General features: G+C 51.3%; 1 protein-coding gene across 4 annotated transcripts in view; it reads right to left on the bottom strand.

Moving 5' to 3' along the window:
• Positions 1 to 22,310, bottom strand: part of INCENP (inner centromere protein) — a 675,150-nt gene that overhangs the window by 42,763 nt on the left and 610,077 nt on the right. For all 4 annotated transcript variants that reach the window (XM_069623903.1, XM_069623901.1, XM_069623902.1 and 1 more), the window contains one exon: positions 6,920 to 7,076. In XM_069623903.1, coding sequence (XP_069480004.1) covers positions 6,920 to 7,076 — 157 coding nt within the window. The remainder of the gene's footprint in view (positions 1 to 6,919; positions 7,077 to 22,310) is intronic.

Here is a 22,310-nt window from a genome sequence, read left to right as displayed (position 1 = left end):
TCAGGCAATGCATGCGATTTTATGGGCTGTCATCCATATGCATGTGCAGGATCCATTTTATGCTGACCGCAGCAGCGTGGCAAGGTGTAATGAACATGATCGAGAAATGCGTATGGGCTAGTATAGGGCACAACTAAAAGGAGAAGCCTTTTCACGAGCGAGTCAGGGTGCTTGGAGCATCAGAGCGAGCGGACAAAGGGGACCTTGTTGAAAGCCTGACCAATGAGAAACTATTTCTGATCATGTGCCTGATTTAGTCAACCTTTTAATTGAAAACCGCAACAAGTACTTAGGTCAGTAAGTATTAACCAATGGCTCTGTGTTCAACATGGAAGCAATGAATGTTATGTCGATCAACCTTTTTTTTCATACAAAATACACTAGCTTCTTCCAAAATGGTCAAGTGCATGTGTTTTATAAATAATGGTGAAGGAACAAGTTACTTAGCTGTAACTGTTGTTCTCCAGCATGGGTCTGGCATGGATTCACATGCTCATGAATATTCCCCGTCGTCAGGCTGGGAATCCTCGGTAAAGAAAAAAACCAGTATCAGTTTCGTTTCTGATCTGTCTTTCGTAGTAATAACCAATCACTGGTCTCTGCGTCATACTGACCACAGCCAATGACTGCCCTCTACCTAAGCACCGCCTCTGGCAGCCATCTTCAGATTTGGAAGCACGTGAAGTGGCAGTATGACCAAGTGAAGAGCCGCAGAGGGGTAGGCGGGAGGGTTCGCATGTGAATCCATGCCAGACCCATGCTGGAGAACAACAGTTACAGGTAAGTAACTTGTTCCTTCTCCAGCATGGGGTCTGGCATGGATTCACATGCTCATGAATAAAGAATACATAGCAGTACACACATGCACAACCACGGGAGGTGGCAAAGGCTGAACATTAAGCATTACATCAAACTCAACATTAAGCATCTTACCTCCTCACCAGGCTCACCTCAGGCGAACAGGTTGCGCAGCACTGCTTGGCCGACCCTGGACTCCTCCCTGGAATCCCGATCGACGCAGTAGAACTTTGTGAAGGTGTGCGTCGACCTCCACGTAGCAGCCCTGCATATGTCCAGCAGGGGCACACCAGAAAGGAACGCCGTGGTAGCTGCAATCGCTCTGGTGGAATGGGCTCTCGGAGGGCCAGGCAGCGGTCGGTTTGCCAACCGATGACAGTACATGATACAGCCGGAGAGCCATCTGGAAATGGAAGCCTTCGAGAGAGCCTTCCCCTGATTGACAGGTCCAAAGTTCACAAAGAGTTGTGACGTCTTCCGAAAACACTTCGTGCGGTCCACGTAGAACTTGAGCGCTCTAGCCACATCCAGCGAGTGCAAAGTCCTCTCAGCCGGCGACGAAGGCGACGGGAAGAATACAGGCAACACCAAGGGTTCGTTGAGATGGAAGTCAGACGGTACCTTGGGCATGAAGGAGGGGTGCGTCCTGAGCACTACCCTTGTGTCGTGAAAAGTCAAGTACGGGGCCTTGCAGGAAAGGGCCTGGATCTCTCCCACCCGTCGTGCGGAGGTGATGGCCACAAGAAACGCTGTTTTCCACGACAGAAACTTCAACGGGGCCGAGTGCAGAGGCTCGAACGGAGGTCCCATGAGCTTGGTCAGCACCACGTTGAGCTCCCATGCCGGGGCCGGAGCCTTCACCGGCGGGAACGATCTCAACAGTCCCTTCATGAACTCTTTCACCAGAAGATGAGACCACAAGGACGTCCGTCCCGTGGTTCTGGTGTATCGGGAGATCGCAGCAAGATGAATCTTGATGGACGCGTGTGCCAGTCCAGCTTTGGCCAGCGTCAGCAGGTACGGCAGAACTTGGGGAGCCGTAATCCGTAGAGGGTTAATCTTCTGTGCGTGGCACCAGACAGAGAACCTCTTCCATTTGTGTCCGTAGCATTTAAGAGTCGAGGACGCCCTGGCCTTTGCAAGAACCTCTCTGCAGTCGGCCGTTATGTCGTATCCTCCAAACTCTAGCGCTGCAGGAGCCAGGCCTGCAAGTTCAGCGATTTCGGGTCGTGGTGGAGGATGGCGCCTCCTTCCCTGGAGAGCAGATCCGCGTCCACCGGCAGCTTGATTGGCGGGGACGCTGACAAGTCCAGAAGGTCCGGGAACCATATCTGCCTCGGCCACGCAGGTGCGACGAGGATCATCCTGCACCGTGACCTCTTGAGCTGGTTGACGAGCCGGATTAGCAGTGGCAAAGGAGGGAACGCGTAGAGGAACAGGCCCTCCCAGGGGAACGAGAAAGCATCGCCCATGCTCCTCGCCTGGGGAAACCTGCTGGCGAACCTCCGGCACTTGGAGTTCGTCGCCGTCGCGAACAGGTCGATCTGGGGTGTGCCCCACCGTCGGAAGAGGCGATCCACCAGATCCTGCCGTAGTTCCCACTCGTGGCACGAGCGCAGCTCCCTGCTGAGTGAGTCGGCGATGGTGTTTTTTATCCCTGCCAGATGAAACGGCACCAGAAACATCCCTTGGGCGACTGCCCAATGCCACAGGTCCTGCGCCTCCTTGGATAGTGCTGGGGACCTGGTTCCGCCCTGTTTTCTGATGTAAAACATGGTGGTGGTGTTGTCGGTGAAGATCCTCACCACCTTGCCCTTGAGGGACGGAAGGAAGGACCTGAGGGCCCAAAACACTGCACGGAGCTCCAGGACGTTGATATGTAAGGATTTCTCCGTCGGGAGCCAAAGGCCCCCTGCGTGCAGATTTTCGGTGTGCGCTCCCCACCCTTCCAGGGAGGCATCCGTGGTCACTGTCTCCTGGTGGGCTGGGGTCTGGAAGTCCATGCCCGCCGTCATATGCGCGCGGGTGCCCCACCACCGGATCTCTCGTCGGAAACTCTCGTTGAGTGTGATCCTTTCCTCGAAGCTGCCCGTCGTTTGGATCCAGCGCGCGTCCAGGAACTCCTGCAAACGGCGCATCCGGAGCCTGCACATGGGAATGAGGTAGATGCAGGAAGACATCATTCCGAGGAGGGACTTGATGGACCTCACCTTGGCCGCGTCGGCCACCAACATCCGCTGCACCTTGCCCAGGATGGTCCTGGTCCTCTCCTCCGACGGGGAGGCCAGAAGGGACACTGTGTTGAGCCTCGCTCCCAGAAACAGAGTGTCTTGCGCGGGTACCAGGTGGGATTTGGCGTAGTTCACGGAGAATCCCAGGTCCGTGAGAAGTTGGACGGTCCTTGCCGTGTGAACCACGGCGAGCTCCCTTGTCTTGGCTCGGATGAGCCAGTCGTCCAGGTAGGGGTAGACGTGGATCCCTTCGCGGCGCAGCTGAGCCGCCACCGGTGCGAGGCACTTGGTGAACACCCTGGGTGCCGACCGTGGACCGAAGGGGAGGGCTTTGAACTGGTAATGCCGCCCTTGGACCACAAACCTGAGGAATTTTCGGTGCCCCTTCAAGATGGGAATATGGAAGTAGGCATCCTCCAAATCCAGCGACGACAGGAAGTCTCCTTCCTCCAGCTGACCCAGAACGTGCTGGAGGGTGACCATCCGGAACTTTTGCGCCTTGATGAACTTGTTCAGACGTCGCAGGTCCAGGATGGGGCGCCATCCCCCCCCCCCCCCCCCCCCGTCTTCTTCTTCACGAGGAAGTATCTCGAGTAGACTCCGGAGCCCCGAAGCCTCTTTGGGACGAGTTCGATGGCGCCCTTCTTGAGCATCGCCTTCACCTCCAGGAGAAGTTGAGGGACGTGAAGTACTTTCCTGGCCACGGGGGGGGACGCGCGGACACTTTCTTTGAAACTCGAGCGCGTGGCCCCGGGCCAAGGCGTCCAGCACCCAACGGTCGGTGGAGATGGACTCCCACACGCTGACGAAGCTCGCCAGCCGGCCTCCCACCGGGGTGCTTCGGTCGGGGCCCGACCCCCCGGCCGGTTCAATCATGCTTCGACGAGGCTTTAGCGCCTTGTCCTTGGCGACGACGGCGGGGTCCGCCAGGCTTGCCTCGTCCTCTGTAGGCCTCCTGAGTTGACGAGCGGGCCGCTTGACGGTAGGAGGAAAAACCGCCGCCGGAACCTTTGGAGGCGCCCTTGCCTCCGCTGCTCCGAAAGGGCGTCCGTCGTCGTTGCAGAACTTCAAGGGCCCGGGCCGTCTCGGTGTCCGCTTTAATGGCCTGAATGGAATCGTCCACCGTTTTCCCAAACAGGTTGTTCCCATCGAAGGGCATGTCCAGGACTCTGGTCTGAACGTCTTGACGGAAGTCCGTAGCCTTGAGCCATCCACGCCGCCTAAGGCAAACGCCGTTGCCCAACTGGCGGAACCCAGTGTCGGCGATGTCCGTCGCAACGGTAATGGCGTGGTCCGAAGCCACCTCACCTTCCTGCAGGATCTCCAGGGCCTCTGCCCTCTTGTCGTCCGGCAAGAAGTCCAGCAGGGGAGCCAGTTTGTACCAGAGCTCCCTGTCGTATCGGGCCACGATAGCCAAGGCGTTGGCAGCTTTAATCGTCGTCGCTGCAGACGAGATGACTCTGCGTCCCATAGCGTCCAATTTCTTTCCCTCGCCGTCCGGTGGGGAAGTCGATGTGGAGGCCGCATCCTCCCCCCCCCCCCCCGCTTTTTTCCTGGCCGCCGCGGAGACGACGGAGTCCGGGGTAGGCTGCGCCCGGAGGCACAGGGGGGCCGTGTCCGGGACCCGGTACTTTTTCTCGTACCGGTCTCTTCTAGCTGGCGTCGTGGACGGGTTCTTGAGGAGGGTGAGGCCCTCATCCCAAATGTCGTCCAATAGAGACACCGCGAGGACCGTCTTCCTCTTGTCCTCGCGCCGCTGATAAAGGAAACCTTCCTTCTTCTCCTCAGGGCAGAGTTGGAAAAGCTCGGATGCCCTGGCGATCATTGAGTGGAACGATCCAATCTCGTCGGGCGGAGAAGCCCTGGTGGGAGGCGACGACGGTACATCCTCGTCGTATACCTCGTCGTCCGTACCCGTCGCTGCCGTGTCAGTCCCCGTATCATCCCCTCGGGTGGACGGGGAGGAGGGCTGGAAGGGGCGCGACGGCTGAAAAGGAGGTGGAGGGTGGATCCTTCTTTTCTTGGTAGGGGGAACACCAGAAGGTCCCGGTTCTGGGTCCCCCCACGGGAGAGGTTCCGTCGGCAACGGTAGTCTCGTCCTTATCTCAGAGCATAAGGACTGTATAGCCAACAAAATGGCTGCCGAGTTGTCTCGCGGCGCTGGCAGAGGGGAATCCGACGGGCGATCAGGGGCCCCGTCGGTACCCTCGTCGTCACCTGCGTCGGGATCCATCCCGACCGGCCGGTCTTCTTCCACGCCGAGGCCGTGGCTTAAGACCTCGACCAGCTCCTCCTCCGAGGTTGAGGCCGAATGTACGACGACGCCCTGCCCCCCCTTTTTCTTCCCCACGGGGGATTTCACGGGGGTCCTATCGATGGGCACAAAAGAGGACTCCCTCCGAGGTGGCAGGGAGACTGAGCCCCGAGGTCGCCACCACTGGTGTAGCCTCCACAGGCTGAGCCAGGGCCGCCGCGACAGTTTCGATAGGGGGCTTGGCCGGATGGATTAAGGCCTTCACCACCTTAGGTGCGCTCACCGCCTTATCCTTGGGGGGGGGGGGGGGACACTGCCTCGCTCCCCCTCCGCCTTCGAGCTCGACCGGGGCCTCTCCAGGAGCTTCGCCGGGTGCTCGGCCTTCCTCTTACCCGACCCAGAGCGTTGGCTCGTGGTTGATGGTGCCGGGGAGGGTGCGCCCTGCCTGGCGCCCGTAGAGCCCGACCGTTCGGCGCTCCCGGTGCCAGCGGACTCGCGGTGCTTGGCCTTATGTTGGACCCCCGTCGCCGGGGCGTCCTCAAAGGTCTTAGAAGACCGCTCGGATTTCTTCCTCTTCTTCTCGCCGGACGGGCTCTTCCCTTCTAGCCAGTTGGCGAGACGTTGATGGCGGTCCTTCATGGTCCGCTCCGACATGTTGCCGCAAAACGCACAGTTCTTCTCCACGTGCGTCTTGTCCTCATGTAGGCAGTAAAGACAAAAAGAGTGTTCGTCCTCCTTGAAGACGTTCTGCAGCTGGCATCCAGGGCAGACCCTGAACAGCTTTCCGGGCATCGAGCTTCCCTTCTCCTGGGCCATGCCGGGCCTGAGAAACTTCTGGAGTCCTCCAAAAGCGTAGCTCGACGAAATCTTCACCCTTGAGGGGCGCAGACGAATCCGAAACGGGTCCCCGTTGATCGGATGGAGTGTCGGTGGAGCTTGAGGCTCTTTTGACCGAAAAAACGAAGTTTTTGAGAAAAAACGTGAAAAAAATAGCACTAACGCTCGAGAGCAATAGCACGAGGATCCCAACACATGAACGTGCGGTAAAAATCTGAAGATGGCTGCCAGAGGCAGTGCTTAGGTAGAGGGCAGTCATTGGCTGTGGTCAGTATGACGCAGAGACCAGTGATTGGTTATTACTACGAAAGACAGATCAGAAACGAAACTGATACTGGTTTTTTCTTTACCGAGGATTCCCAGCCTGACGACGGGGAATATTCATGAGCATGTGAATCCATGCCAGACCCCATGCTGGAGAAAATACATTTTTTTTTAAATCAGTCATTGATTGATGAAAATCTTTGAGCGAGATTTGCAATAGGGTGAATTCTTCTATCCTACTTATGCACGCAATGAAAATGAACAAATTTGTGTGTTTACACTGTAAAAAACAAACAGCATCTGCAATTTGTTGAAGGGGCACACGGGGAAACAAACATTCTGGACATTTTTTAAAACACTGAAAAAACACCCACCAAAGTAAAATAATTTAATTACACTCATCAAACAGGAAACTGTATATACAAATCAAACTCATGTACAATAAGGCTGAAAGTTTAACTAAGCCAAAGGGTCCTCTCTCAGCAAACCATATTTTTTTAATCATCATGCAAAACATGGTCCATGATGTACTCACCAGATGCCCAGCTTGGAATAGGCTTACGTGGCTCGCTCTCGTCATCCGTGGAGTCACCACTGTTTAGATCCATCCCATAATCTTCATCGCAGATCTTAGGTGGCTTAGGTTTACTGCTTTGCGGAGTCATCTTGTACGATTCATTGGCAGGCGATTTCTAGGAAAAATGCAATACTTTGAGGGAATACTGTAACAGGGTACATTTACACCACAATACATCAGACTTGCTCAGATTAGGCAACACACCCAAGTGTTAACTCCTGCAATCTTGGTTTCGATGGTACAAATTGGTCAGGGGTATTCCTTCAATAAATAACTTCGCGACAAAATGTTGTAGAATGTTTACAGGAGCAGTAATTTATTTTTAAGTTTCCTCTCGTTAGGTGAGGAAGATCATGAAGATAAATCTTACCCGTGTCAACACCAGAACTTTTTTGCTTGGACTTGGTCATTATTTTACCTGGTAAAAAAATTTCATCCTTTACCATCTTTTACTCTTTTTATGGTTGACCTTTTTATGTCTCTCCATAGTGTATGCTTGGAGTTAGGTTCCTATAACTTTGCACTGACTAATGTACTATGGGAGCACAGCATTTTGAATGCAGTGGCTTCCTTTTTAATTCTCTTATTTCTTGGTAACTACTGTTCCCTAGAAGTAAGGTGTGATTTCCATCCCCTTTACATTCTATATAGTAAGCCAGCACACCCCAACTTATGTGAAATGCTGGGGGTATACAATGTGTGCGATTTCTTACCCAGTAAGACAATGCATTACTTATCGTAAAAGCATTTCTGATGGTTGTATCTGCTTAGATTCACATGCTGTGTATAGTCCGACATCCAGTGGTCACTGCGGAGTATTGCATTTTGTTTTTCGTAGTCGAAAAGGGGACGTCGACAAGGCGTGTCTCTAACACTATCCCTATAGTGACGTGCGGTGTACCCACAATCCCGCACGCGTCGAGGTCCCTCTGTATTTTTACTGCCCTGAGGGAGCCTTCTAGAGGTGAGTACAGAAAAGAGATATAAAAAGATGTCTATGTTCCTTCCATCCGAGCGGGGACGAAGGGTGGGCGCATGTGAATCTAAGCAGATACCGTAAAAGCATTTCTGATGGTTGTAAGTAATGCATAGTCTTCTGATGTTTGTTAATCTGCTTAGAATCACATGCTGTGCATAGACTAGCGAGCAGTACCCGGAGTTGGAGGTGGGTTGTGAAAAGGAACAGTAGAGAACAGATGTCTTAATACTGCTTGTCCCACCTGGGAATCAGATCTAGAGTGGGCATCTAGACAGTAGTGTTTTGTAAAGGTGTGTACAGAACTCCAGGTTGCCGCTTTGCAAATGGACTCAAGGGGAACATTTGCAATGAATGCTATGGATGCCCCAGTGCCTCGAGTAGAGTGTGCTCTTGGCTTGAAGGGTAGTTCTCTCTTAGCAAGAGAGAAACAGTTATGCATTGAACAATCCATCTAGATAAAGTGGACTTTGAGACTGCATCTACTTCTCTTCCTGCTGCCACCGAGACAAAGAACTGATTAGTCTCTCAGTGGTCTAGTTCTTTCCATATAAAAGATGACAGCTCTGCGCACATCAAGTGTATGCAGGCTTTTTTCTCCCAAATATGAAGGGTTTTAAAAGAATGTTGGTAGTTCTAGTGACTGTTTGACATGGAATTTCGAGATGAATTTCGGTGCAAACCTCGGGTGTGTGCGTAGAACCACCTTATCTTCGTGAACCGTTACAAAGGGGTCTAGAACAGAAAGAGCCTGTAGTTGACTTACTCTCCTAATGGAGGTGATAGCTATTAGGAAGGCAGTCTTAAGAGTGAGTTCTTTAAGAGTTGGCTTGAGCATGGGTTCAAAGGGTGAGCCCATGAGCCTGGTAAGTACCACATTTAGGGCCCAGCCGGGAGCTGGGTTTGCTATCGGAGGGTGTATTCTCTTTACCCCCCCCCATAAAGGCTTTAATAACTGGGACTTTCCACCATGACACTAAGTTGGGAAGTGGTGTATGCAGAAAGTGCCGCTAGGGGGACTTTAATAGAATTGAATACTAGACCTGAGTCCAGTAAATGGGTCAGGTACAGAACAATTTGTGTGGGAGAGCAGTAAACAGGGTTGATGTTTCTTCCTCTACACCAGATGACAAATCTCTTCCATTTGCTAGAATAACAGTGACGAGTGTTAGGTTTTCTAGCCTCCCTGAGGATGTCCATGCATCTCTGCGGGAGTTGTAAATGTCCAAATTATATGATCTCAGGAGCCAGGCTGCTAAATTCGTGGTCTGAGGGCATGGATGCAGTGTCCTGCCCTTGTCCTGTGACAGCATGTTGTACGGGCAGGGAAGTTTCACTGGAGGAGAGCGAGACATCTCCATCAGGTGAGCGAACCATGGCTGCCGGGCCCACATAGGGGCCACTAGTATCATGGTAACTTGTTCCTGGTGCATCTTGTGCCCAATCTTGTTGAGAAGGGGAGTCGGGGGGGGGGGGGGGGGGGGGGGGAGCGTAAACACATTTCCATGACCATGGAATTGATAGACCGTTCCCCTTGGATTGGTTCTGGGGGTACCTGGAGGCGTAATCTTGGCATTGTGAGTTCTCCAGAGTTGCAAACAGGTCTATTTCTGGGAATTCCCATTGTGTAAAGACGTCGAAGACGATGTTTTCGTGTAAACGCCATTCGTACTCTGAGGGCAGAGGGAAGTCTCTGCCGAGTTCGTCTGCTAGCAGATTGAGTTCCCCTGGTACATGTGACAGTAGGAACATGCGTCTGAGAGCCCACTTCCAGATGTTCTGGGACAGCTTGGACAGTCCTGGAGAGTGAGTGCCCCCTTGTTTGTTGAGGTAGTACATGGCTGTGGTGCTGTCCGTGAGGACCATCACTGTCTTCGCTTGTAGGTGTGCCTGGAAGGCTTTTAGTGCCTTGAACACAGACAGTAGCTCCATTAAGTTTATGTGCTTGAATGCTACGCTCGGAGTCCAAACTCTATGAGCAGTCTGATGGGATAGGTGAGCCCCCCCCATCCTGTGAGGGATGCGTCTGTGGTTAGAGTGGCTTCCATTGCGGGGGTGGAGAATGGTTTTCCTATTACCAGGTTTTCCTTCGACCACCACCGTAGCCAGAGAACCAAGGCCTGCGAGACCACCACTAGATCGTCCCATTGTCCGCTGGCCTGACACCACTGGCTGTTGAGCCACTCTTGCATTGGGCGCAGGCGCACGTGGGGTACCAGATAAATACATGACGCCATCATTCCTAGCAAGCGCATTGCTTTGCGTACCGTCACCTCTCGACCTGCCACATATTGAGGGATCTGAAACAGCATGTTTTGGATCCTCTCGTTGGAGGGGAAGACAAGGCCGTCCTTTGTTCGAATTAGAGCCCCTAGGAATTGTTTGACTTGGCTGGGGTCTAGGCTGGACTTCTTCTCGTTGACGGAGAAGCCCAGTTGGAACAAAAGGTGTACAGTCTTTTGGGTATTTGAGAAGCATGTTTCGTAAGAATCCCCTGTTATGAGCCAATCGTCGAGGTAAGGGTATACTGGGATGGACAACCTGCACAGGTGGGCCGCTGCCAGTACTTTTGTGAATACCCTTGGTGCTGATGCGATCCCGAAGGGTAGCACTCTGAACTGGTAGTGTTTGCCCTCTATCATGAACCTGAGGTATTTTCTGTGCGCTGGCAACATTAAAATATGAAAGTATGCATCTTTCATGTCCAGTGTTGTCATGTAATCTCCTTGTGATAGCAGGGGGATCACTTCCTGTAAGGTCACCATACGAAACTTTTGAGGTTTGACAAATTTGTTCTCTGGGCGCAGATCTAATACAGGGCGCATGGTTAAGTCTTTTTTGGGTACAAGGAAGTACACTGAATAAATACCTTCCGTTGCCCGAGATGGAGGCACGACCTCTATAGCTCCTTTTTCCAGTAGCTGGTCCACTTCTTGCAGAAGGATGGCAAGGTGTTCTGGTGTCATGCGTCGTCCCCTTGGGGGTCTGTATGTTGGGGAACTGTTGAATTCTATACAGTAGCCGCGGGCTATGGTTGATAGTACCCAGCGGTCTTATGTTATTCCCTCCCATGCTGGAAGAAAGGATGTTAACCGGCCCCCGACCAGCGATGCATGGGAGGGGACCCGAATCTTCGAGTCATTTGGTGTTGGTGGCTTGGGAACCTCTAGGGGTGGAACCCTGACTTCTCCCTTTGCCACAGCGTTGTCCTCTCTGGTTGTATTGCCCACTGGTGCCTTGGTTAGAGGACCAGTTGTTTGCAGAGTATTGCTGCTGCTGATTTTGCTGCTGGCGTTGGCCTCGAAAAAAGCGCCTATTGCCATAGCCACATTTGTTAGGTGGCCTAGAAATCTGGTCTAGGGTTTTGATGGTGTCAAACTCTTTCTTTGCCGTTCTTAGTGCCTCATCAACCGCCTTTCCAAAGAGGTTGGCATCTTCTATAGGCTTGTTGATTAGAGATGCTTGTGTTTCAGGTTCAAACCCCGAATTACACAGCCAGACATGGCGTTTGAGGAGTATTCCTTGGACTAGTGAACGGCCAGCCGTGAGTGTTTTTCACAATGCTTTGGTTGACTAGGGTCCCTTCAGTAATTGTGACCAGAAGCCGTGTACGTAGGGGTTCTGGTACCTCCTCGGCGTCCTTACGTAGCTTGCTCCATTGTGCATCTGCGTAACTTGCTAGCAAGGAGTTGTTGTTTGCAATCCTTGCGGAAAAAGCAGCGGAGGCTGTGATCCTCTTTCCCTAGGGCATACAATTTTTTACCCTCTTTATCTGGTGGTGCTTCGCTGGTAGACAGCGGGACCCCTGCTCTTTTCCTTGTATTTGTCACCACTAGGGAGTCTGGTACAGAGTGGCCCCTGACGTACAACGGGTCTGAAGGAGAGGGACTGAATAGTTTTTCTATCCTCGGGTTGACCCCTCTGACCAACGCGGGTGTAGATAGTGAAGGGATAATTTGTCTCCTTACTGAGGCGAGGAGGGGAATGGTTTGGCTGACAGGGGGGTTTCGCCTCGATTACCTTCTCCACAAAGTCAATGTCAGGAGAAATCTCCCCAGTGTCTATTTCGAAATGTGCTGCTGCCTTGCGTAGTAGTGCATTAAATGTAGGTTGATCGTCTATAGGTGACGTGTTCCTATTAGGCGAGTCCTCGGGAGGGGACAGGTTTAGTGCATCAGGGTCCGAAAACCCTGATGGGGACTGCCAGGGCTATGAAGCACCTTCCTCTGGGTCTTCTCCGAAGCCCCCCCCCCCCCCCAACCTATATCTGGATTATCTTCAAAACCCTCCTCCTCTAGGTTTTGTTCCTCTTTGTTGCCTAAAAATTCGTCCTCCTCCTGAAAGTGGGGGTCCTCTTCAGTAAGGTCATAAATCTACATCCACGTGGGAGGGATTATACAGCCTAGGGAATTTAGCCCTGGGGTCCACCTGAGGTCCCTCTCTTGCCCTTTTGGGTGGTGGTAGGTTTTGAGTCTCCATAAACCTCTCCATCTTCTCCAAACAGAACTGGAGTCTCTCCAGGGTCTCATGAGGTACCCCTGAGCGGTCTGGGGAGGAAAACAATGGGGTTTTGGGCCTGAAAATGCTTTGACCTCTCCCATTACGTTGAAGAAAGGTCTCTGTCTGAAAAACCTTCTGGCAGGCTAGGAGTCCCTTTAGATGAAGGGGGCAGTTCCTGCCTTCCGGCCTTTTTCTAGCCTTCTGATCGGTATTCGACATATCTTTCAACGTCCGCCTCTGGCTATCGGCGGAAACAATCCTCGCCAGGCTCTCGACGACTAGTCTGTCTGTGGACGGCTCTGGTATTGACGTTACGGGCGGCGTGTGTTCTACGGCGACGGGCGATCTCTGACGGAGCGCTTCGTCTGGCGGTTTGGGGGTAGCGCCCTTATCTGGGGGAAGCCCAGTCGCTGGTCGCGTCTGCGAGGGGGGCTTAAGACTCTTACGGCCTGAAGAGGATGCCGGTGGAAGCCCTGTCTGTTGGCGCTGATGGTCTCTTCGTCTTCGACGAAGAGCCGTGGGTTATGTGTTTATGGGAGTTTTTCTTGTGCGCGTCAGTGTCGCCGGGGTGTTCATCCCCATAAGCAGGGCGTGAGCCGAGCTTGTCGGGGCCGGGGACAGACTAGGAGCGCGAGCGCTCCTTAGAGAGGTCTACGACTTCCGAAACGGATGTCGGGTTATCACATTCCTCGTCACTTTCGGCGGCGGCGGGTGAGGAATCGGACCTCGACATGGCATAGGCTGCCCACCTTTTGACGCTGCGGTCCTTTAAAGTCTTAGGCTTAAGAAGCTGACAAGCCGCGCAGCCGTCTTCCTTGTGGATAAGGGGCAAGCAACAGTTACACCGTTTATGCTGGTCTTTCCAGGCGAACTTGGCCTTGCAACGCGGGCAAAACCTAAAGGGTGCCCTCTCCATAGCTGAGGAAATATTTCACTGTGATAACAACTCCGAGGGGGAAAAGGAAAGGCATTCTCACAGAGAAACAAGAAATGTCCCACAACCCCACTCTCCCTACTGTCTTTTGGCCGGCAAGGCCAGGCCACGTGTTCGGCAGCGCCGAAGGATCTCCTCCGTCTCGTCCCCGCCGTCAAAGTTCTTACTCGGCGGAGAAACAGCTACGTCGAGGGAGGGATCTATGTAATAGATATTAATAAGTAACGACCAAAGGTCGAGTAAATGAATTTGCAATGTCTCTCGAGGAGCTCTGCGTAAAGGCGACTAATATCGGGGCGGAAAAAAACAATCGGAGGGACCTCGACACGTGAGGGATACACCGCACGTCACTATAGGGATAGTGTTACAGACACGCCTTGTCGACGTCCCCTTTTCGACTACGAAAAACAAAATGCAATACTCTGCAGTGACCACTGGATGTCGGACTTTGCACAGCATGTGATTGTAAGCAGATTAACAAACATCAGAACATTTGTTACAATTACAAATTAACTTGAATGGCTGGTGGCTGTGCAACTACTTTTATGACTTTCAGTCATTACTCGCAGGCGGTCAAGCCTCGAATTCACAGGAGGGCCACCATTCGGCTAGAATGGTGGTTTTTCTTTTGCCATTTCTTGTTTCCTAGTTAGTCTTGTGCCATTTTAGGCGCAAAGGACCTCAGTTGAAGTTTTTGTCTTTGGCAGAAATCCTCTGGATTCCCGCCAGAGGCTCCAGAGTGACTGAGAAGGCCTGAGTGAAACTAGTTCCAATTGGCCGGATGGCAGTCCTGCAGGACAGCCACCCTGCTGTGTGATTGACAGACTAGGGCTGTGAATGAATGGGAACTTGCATAGAAAGCTTTTTGGGACTAAGAGCAGAGTTGACCACTGGAGGACAACATCCAAAGCAGAAGACACCAGCACCACCCTCCTGGACAGCGAAGTGCCCGGTGAAGCCCTGCACCTGTGCTGACCATGTTTTCAAATAGACAGGGGAGACACGTAAAGGACAACTTCCTCCCTTAAGCTGGTGGGTCCAACTAGCCTAGAGAAAACTATTTTGGCGCATCCCGACTTGCTGCGACTTCAAGGCAGCAGAAGCCCAATACCCGGGGTACCTCAACCACCTGTGAGTGCATGGTCTTCTGAACTCCGAATCTGGCAAGATCTTCGTGGGCATTCAGATGACCCTACAGAAGCACGAAATCCGCGTTGAGTCCCCCTCACCAGAGTCCAGGAATCCAGGAAATCCTAACCACAGCTTTTCGTTCTTTGGCGCTGAGAAAAAGGCACCAAAACCACAGAGCCACTGAATCGACAGAAATCTATTGCTGTAGAGTCCCTCTCTCGAGTGCTGCCGCAGGAGCCTGCCAGACATCCGCCCTTTTGTCACCACGACCAAGGACCTGCAACAAGGGTTTTCTGCATTGCATCGTGAAGGCATCCAGCTGGAACAACTTCATTTCAAAAAGTTACTGTGGGGTTTGTGGTACATTATCCTTTTGCCATTTGGGGTACTTCCTATCTTTGGCAATGCAATTAAACCCTACACTAAGATGACCTCAACTTACCTGCATTGGCCTTACAGCTTGTGCTTTCCAAAGGGGACTCCTCTTGCGTTGCTGTGATTTCTCCTTTGAACACTATTTTAGAAAATATTTCTTATAAGAGAATCAGATCTTTGACTTTGGCTGTCCTGGGTCCCTGACAGGTTTTAAATGTAAAACACTTTAATGCTGGGACTGTCTGCATCCCTTCGGGAGAATGTAACTGTTCGTACAAACCATCAGTCTGTTCTGATCTAATCCAAACCTTTCCTTCCTTAAATAACTCAATACTGCAAAGGTGATACTATATACATGCGATACTCACCTCAAATGAAGGGTGCTGGAGAATGTGTAACATGAAATACTCAACTGCTGTATTGTTCACCGTTTGAATTGAATCCTACCTTGGGATTAATGTTACAGCTAATTACTGCTTTTTAAACAATGCTTTAACTAGCTCTGTGTATAAATATATAACTAAGTGTTTAACTGGATATTTGTATTTACCGATTTCATTCTACAGCTCACATTAGTCCTCTTAAGGTAAGGTTGGCTGCTCAGTCACACTACCAACTTGTGTAGTACAGGCCTATATTAAAAGGTGGATTAACTAATACCGAGAGATAAGTTGTGTAGTCCCACACCAGTTGGACTGCACTAATTACTACCAAACAAGGGGGATACTAGGTATCCCCTTGGCACTCCACATACTGTGGTGTGTGCCAATGTCTCAGAAGAACAAGTTACTTCTTAGCTTGTAACGTTCTTTCGACGGGATGTTCCTCCGACGTAGTCCTCATCTTAGATATATATCCTTCCAGCTCTGCTGGCCTCGGAAAAAAATTTTCTCCAGAGGGCGCTGCGCGTCGACGTCCCTCGAGTCGATGTCCTTCGACAGCCGCCATATCGACGCTCGACGTCATCCTGCCTATAAAGGCCGCGCGCAGCGTCCGTTGCTCAGTTCCGTTTTGTAGCCCACAGTATGACTGTCTGGACTAGACTAATCACCCTGAAGGAGCGTAAGCTGCAACAACAAGAGAAGTAGAACTGCGGGGATGGATGGGAGGGTCGATGAGGAATACGTCGGAGGAACATCCCGTCGAAAGAACGTTACAAGGTAAGAAGTAACTTGTTCTTCGAAGGGATTGTGTCCTCCGACGTATTCCTCATCTTAGATAGGCTCCCATAGCAGTATTCTATATTCGGAGGAGGGAGTACTGACTTCACGCTGTCTTCTATTGATGAATAGAATGCAGTACAGCCCTTCCAAACCTAGTCTCTTGACTAGAGGAGGAATCCAGATTGTAAAAAAGTGTAAAGGTATGGACAGACGACCATGTAGCGGCCACACATATGTCTTTAATCGGCACGCCTCTTTTGAGGGCCGATGAAGCTGCAATACCTCTGGTCGAATGAGCCCTAAGGTTTTGAGGGGGCTCTTTTCCTGCCAGTTTATAACATTCCAGAATGGCTAGAATGATCCATCTGGAAATGGTCTGCTTAGTTATTGGTAACCCCAGCTTGTGACCTGCGTAACCTACAAACAGCTGGTCTGCCTGTCTTATCCTGGCTAGTCTACTAATGTAAAAACTTAAAACCCTCCTAGGGTCTAGTCTGTGTAACCTCTCTTCCTCTTTCCCTGGGTGAGAAGGAGGATAGAAAGATGGTAGGGTAATCTTCTGAGAGATATGGAATTCAGAAACTACCTTTGGGAGGAAATTAGGCTTCACTTGCAGGACAACTTTGTCTTTGTGAAAGATTGTATGAGGGGGTTTACAAGAAAGAGCTTGTAATTCGCTCACCCTTCTAGCAGATGTAAGTGCTATTAATAAAACAGTCTTAAGGGTAAGGAATCTTAACGAAAAAGAATGGAGAGGTTCGAAAGGTGTACCCATCAGGAAAGTTAGTACTAAGTTTAAATCCCATAGGGGAACTTGGAATGGTCTTGGGGGATAAACATTGGTTAACCCCTTTAGAAACTGTATTACCAAGGGTAATTTGAAATAGGATGGTTCTTCCGCAGTGCGCTTAAATATGGATAGCGCTGCGAGATAGCCCTTAATGGCGCCAACTTGAAGGCCTGAATTCGCCAAATATAGAAGGAAGGACAAAACCATTGGTGTACCACATGAAAAAGGGTCGATATTCTGTTCTCTACACCAGCTGCAAAATCTGTTCCAACGGCAGCGGTATAAAGACTTTGTTGCTGGCCTCCTTGCCGAAAGCAACACCTCCATAACATCATCGGGGAGGTCCCAATCCTTGTACCTCAACCTTTCAGAAGCCAAGCGTGAAGGTTGAGGGTTTTGATGTCTGGATGGAGAACCTGACCTCCCTTCTGAGAGAGTAGGTTCTCTCTGAGTGGAAGTCAAATTGGAGGGCAGATGGACAAGTCTAGAAGGTCCGGGTACCACGTTATCCTGGCCCAATCCGGGGCAATTAGGATCATGGTTCGCCGGAATCTTCTCAACCTCCTGATCATTTGAGGAATGACAGGGACCGGTGGGAACGCGTACAGAAGCGGAAACTCCCAGTCCACTATGAACGCGTCTCCCAGAGCTCCTCTCGGAGGAAATTCCCTTGAGCAGAACAGGTCGCATTTCCTGTTTAGGCTGGTGGCGAACAGATCTACCTGAGGGGTTCCCCAAAGGGCGAAGATCTCTTGAAGGACTTCCTGAGCTAGCTCCCACTCGTGGGAGACTGTTCTGCCTGCTCAGAGCGTCCGCTGTCAAGTTCTTCTCTCTGGCTAGGTGAACTGCCGATAGAGAGATTCCTTCTTGGATTGCCCAAAACCAGAGCTGCATCGCCTCTCTGCACAGGGGTAGTGATCCTACGCCTCCTCTTTTGTTGAGGTAATGCATGGCCACCGTGTTGTCCGTCACTATCAGGACGTTCTTCCCTTGTACAGCTGGCAGGAAAGCCTTCAACGCAAGTCTGATGGCTCTCAGCTCTAACAGGTTGATGTGTAGTCTGGACTCCGATGGAGACCAACGACCGCTGATGGTCAAGTCGTTGGCGTGGGCTCCCCACCCCGTGAGTGAGGCATCCGTGACTACTGTTATCTCCGGCCAGGGTTGCCAAAACTGTTCTCCTTTCAGAATGTTCTCCTGACAAGCCCACCACTGAAGGTCTCGAGCCACCCTGCCCGGAACCTGAAGAAGATCTGTCATTCTCCCTGAGAATTGTGACCACTGAGTCCTCAGTGCCCACTGGAGGGATCTCATTCTCAGGCGAGCCTCTGGCACAAGGAAAATGCAGGATGCCATGAGGCCTAGCAACCTCAAAAAGTCGAAGGCTGGGAGACGTTGGGCATGTTGGAACTTGGTAACCATCTGTAGAATATCTTGAGCCCTCACCTCTGGTGGCGAGGCTTTTCCCAGGGAAGTATCCAGGATCGCTCCTATGAACTGGAGTCTCTGCGATGGTATCATTTGAGACTTCTTTAAATTGAGGGAGAAGCCCAGTTTGTGAAGGGAGTAGCACACGTGATTTAGCTGGATCTGAGCTTGCTCCGGAGAAACAGCTCTGATCAGCCAATCGTCCAGGTAGGGGTAGACGTGAATCCCTTCCCTCCTTAGACTTGCAGCCACTACCGACATTAACTTGGTGAAGACCCTCGGGGCGGAGGTCAGCCCAAATGGCAGTACTCGAAATTGATAGTGAGAGTTGCCAATTGCGAAACTCAGGTATTTCCTGTGTTTGAGATGGCTAGGCACATGGAAATAAGCGTCCTGAAGGTCCAGAGATACCAACCAGTCCTGAAACTGAAGGGCCTGGAGGATCTGAAAAAGAGTGACCATCTTGAATTTGTCTTTCCTGAGGAATTTGTTCAATTCTCGCAAGTCCAAGATGGGTCTCAGTCCTCCGTCTTTCTTCGGAATGAGAAAGTAAGGGGAGTACCAGCCCTTGTTCCTCTCCGCTACAGGTACCGGTTCTATGGCACCTTTCTCTAGCAGGTCCAAAATTTCCTGCAAGAGGAGCGGATCTGGAGCTTTCTGAGAGCTGATCCCCGGTGGATGACTGAGGTATACGTAGGAAAGGCAGGCAGTAACCTTGGGCGACTGTTTCCAATGCCCAAGCATCTGACGTGATAGCCTGCCATTCCGCCAGATGTTGAGTCAACCTGCCTCCTACAGGTGTCCTGTGAGGGAAGTCCTCAGAGTGGTTTTGGGGCGGCTGATGCAGATGCCGATGGTAAAGAGGCACCTGCTGTTGCTGCGGCTTTAGAATATCTACCCCGTCCACCTCGGGTAGTTCTTCTTTGACCCCTTTGAGCCGGTCGTCCTCTACCTCTTCCGAATGCGGAGTAGAAGCGAAAGGACTTGCCCCTCGCAGAGGTTCCTGTGGGACGAAAAGGAGTCTGACTGATTGCAGCTCCTAGGGATTTTGCTGCTGCTTTTGAAGTTTGCAGTTTCTCTAAACTGTCATCCGCCTTTTTCCCGAACAAAGAAGAGCCATCAAATGGCATGTTCAAGAGCCTGGCTTGCACATCTGGGGCAAAACCCGACTTTCTCAACCAAGCGAACCTCCTGGTTGATGTACTTGCCGCCATTGCTCTGCTGATACGGTCAGCCGAATCAATGCCCGTCAGGAGGGATTCGCACATAGCGTCTTTACCGTCCTGTATAATATTCAGGAACGCATCCCTTTCTTCTCCCTCCGGGATGCAGTCAGCCGCTGTAGAAGCACACTCCCAAAGTGTATGGCTGAACCTAGCAAGGGTGCAAGTAGCATTAACAGACTTTAATGCCATGCTACATGCTGAAAAGACTTTCTTTGCCATAGCATCATATTTTTTATCGTCCCTGTCCTGTGGGACTGTAGGATAAGCCGTCTTGACATCGGTAGAGGATGCTGCTTGTACCACCAGACTTTCTGGGGATGGATGTTTAGACAAGAACTCTGGGTCTGTGGAAGATACCCTGTACTTTGCAGACAGTTTTTTATTTACTGCTGGTATTACATCTGGGGTTTCCCAGTTTGTCATGATCTTTCTCTGAAGAGCTTTATGAAAGGGCACCACAGGATCCTCTTGTGGGCCTTTGTCAAGAATATCCGTGAGGTCATCTTGCTGGAAAGATTGTGAAGGTGTAGACCACCCCATGAACTCTGTAATCCTGGCCATTAAGGCTCTGTAGGGGGTTTCAGCATGCTCCCCCGGGTCTGGCTTAGCAAAACCCACCTCAGGGGAAGTGTCTAACCCACTTGCCTCATGTAAAGAATCATGAAGATCCTTTAATCTGCACTCTTCAGAGGAAAATTCCTCTCTAACTGGGGTTACAGGTCCCTGTAACTCAAATGTGTCTTGTTCAGACAAATCACCCTCTTCTAAAATTGAGGATATAGTTCTTAATTGTTCTGAACTCATAAAGGGAGTAAATCCCATTTCCAAGGCAGAGGGTGCCGAACTTGTCATTATTGGCGTCGAAAACAGAGGTGGAGTCCTCGAGGACCTCGACAGAATTGGAATTCTACTCGACAATATCGACGCCATCGACGTCGAGGGCCTGGGGATCGTCACTGGATGTGTGGTCACCGTGACTTTTCTCGGCGTCGACGCCGGTGTCAAGGCCGGCGTCGAGTCGACAGACCCGTGTGTCGAAGGTCCCTTCGACAACGGCGTCGAAGACATAGACGTCGACGGAACCTTCGAGGAAGGTTTGGAGGTCATAGTCCTACTCGAGGGTTCGAGACACGCTCGAGAGGTTTCTTTCGCCGGGTACTGCGACTCGCGGCGTTTTTGACCTTCGGATCTTTCGACCAGAGCATTGCTCTCGGCAGTCTTCGAGGGGGTCGAGGCCGCTTTCTCGAAGACGCTCATCATATTTTTTCTGAATTCCTCCCATTCAGCCCAGGAACTATGTTTCGTGGGGCAAGGGATTCTTTTTGGCGAAACAGAGGAAGACGAAGACGGAGAAGGGGATCTTCGACGTCTCCTCTTCGAGTGCTTCGATCTCGAGGAGTGATGAGACCCACTCCGAGACCTGGAGCGCGAATGGTGACGAGGAGACGAATGTCTCGACTTCGTCGACGAAGAAGAAGCTTTAAAAGTCTTACCTTTCTCCAGCTTCCCCCTACGCTCCTTCAGGGCCTTAGCTGTCATGGACATACAGTCCTCGCACTCCGAACAATGGTGTTCGGCTCCCAAGCACCACAGACAATTTCTGTGAGGATCGGTCAACGACATCTTTTTCCCACCATCTCGACATTTCTTGAAGCCGGATCGAGGAGTTGTCGGTTCCGACGAGGAAGCCATCGAGTACGGATCGAATAACTCGAGGTAAATAGGATTATCTGACTAAGAAACTGAGCAACGGTATTCCGAGGCACCGAGTAGCGCGGAAAAACGGAACTGAGCAACGGACGCTGCGCGCGGCCTTTATAGGCAGGATGACGTCGAGCGTCGATACGGCGGCTGTCGAAGGACATCGACTCGAGGGACGTCGACGCGCAGCGCCCTCTGGAGAAACATTTTTTCCGAGGCCAGCAGAGCTGGAAGGATATATATCTAAGATGAGGAATAAGTTGGAGGACACAATCCCTTCGAATATGAAGTTTTAGGAGATACAAAGCATCTCTCTATCCTTAACGGTAGAAAGTAAGGATAAGGTAAGAATCTCAAAGGAGAATCCAAAGGGTTCCCAGCAACACTGCCCATAAGGAGTTGTGTGCTGCAAAAGTAAAAATAGATGCCTTAAATGAGATATGGAGGATAGACTACATAGAAAAAGTAGAGCAGCGTTTCAAACGGTAGAGCCCATAAAAATGAAGGCGTGGAAAAAGGCTCCACTCATTCAGGATATAAAGAAAAAGGAGAGGTTATGAAGCATTATAATGATAAATCTCCCCAACACCACCTCACCAGAAGCATCACCGCTCTGTGTCAGTCTGGAACTTTGATCGCGAGCTTGTGCCACAATTTGCCTTCTCCCTGAATTCCAGCTCCCACCTCCAAGGGAACCCGTCCTGGAAAAGCTGCTGCGACAGGAAGGACACTAGTAGCCTGCAAAAAAGTTGATCGTCGCTGGAACTCTCCTTCATCCAGTGAAGCGTTGCAAAGAGGCCTGCATCATTGGATTTTGCATTTCTTCACTGTTGGTGGTTGCAGTCTGCTTCACTACCCTAGACCCTGCAACTCTTTGGCACCTCTCACTGGAACAAATGGCGGAAGATTGAACCCCAAGCAATCCCCTACGGGAAACTGACTAGTCCCCAAGACCGTACTGAGAAGAAGAAATTACCTTTGGATAATTGACGTGCCTCCTACAGGTTCCTCATCTATATTGATTTTCAAGTGCCAGGTGCTCTGAAACTTTGCTGCCGCCAGTGGGCATAGGGCCACATCACCTCAAAAACACCCATTTTGCTACCTCTCTGATGCGGAGGGACT

Source organism: Ambystoma mexicanum, chromosome 11, assembly GCF_040938575.1.
Source record: "Ambystoma mexicanum isolate Mex_15411 chromosome 11, UKY_AmexF1_1, whole genome shotgun sequence".
Lineage (NCBI taxonomy): Eukaryota > Metazoa > Chordata > Amphibia > Caudata > Ambystomatidae > Ambystoma > Ambystoma mexicanum.
This window is presented reverse-complemented; position numbering and strand designations above follow the sequence as displayed.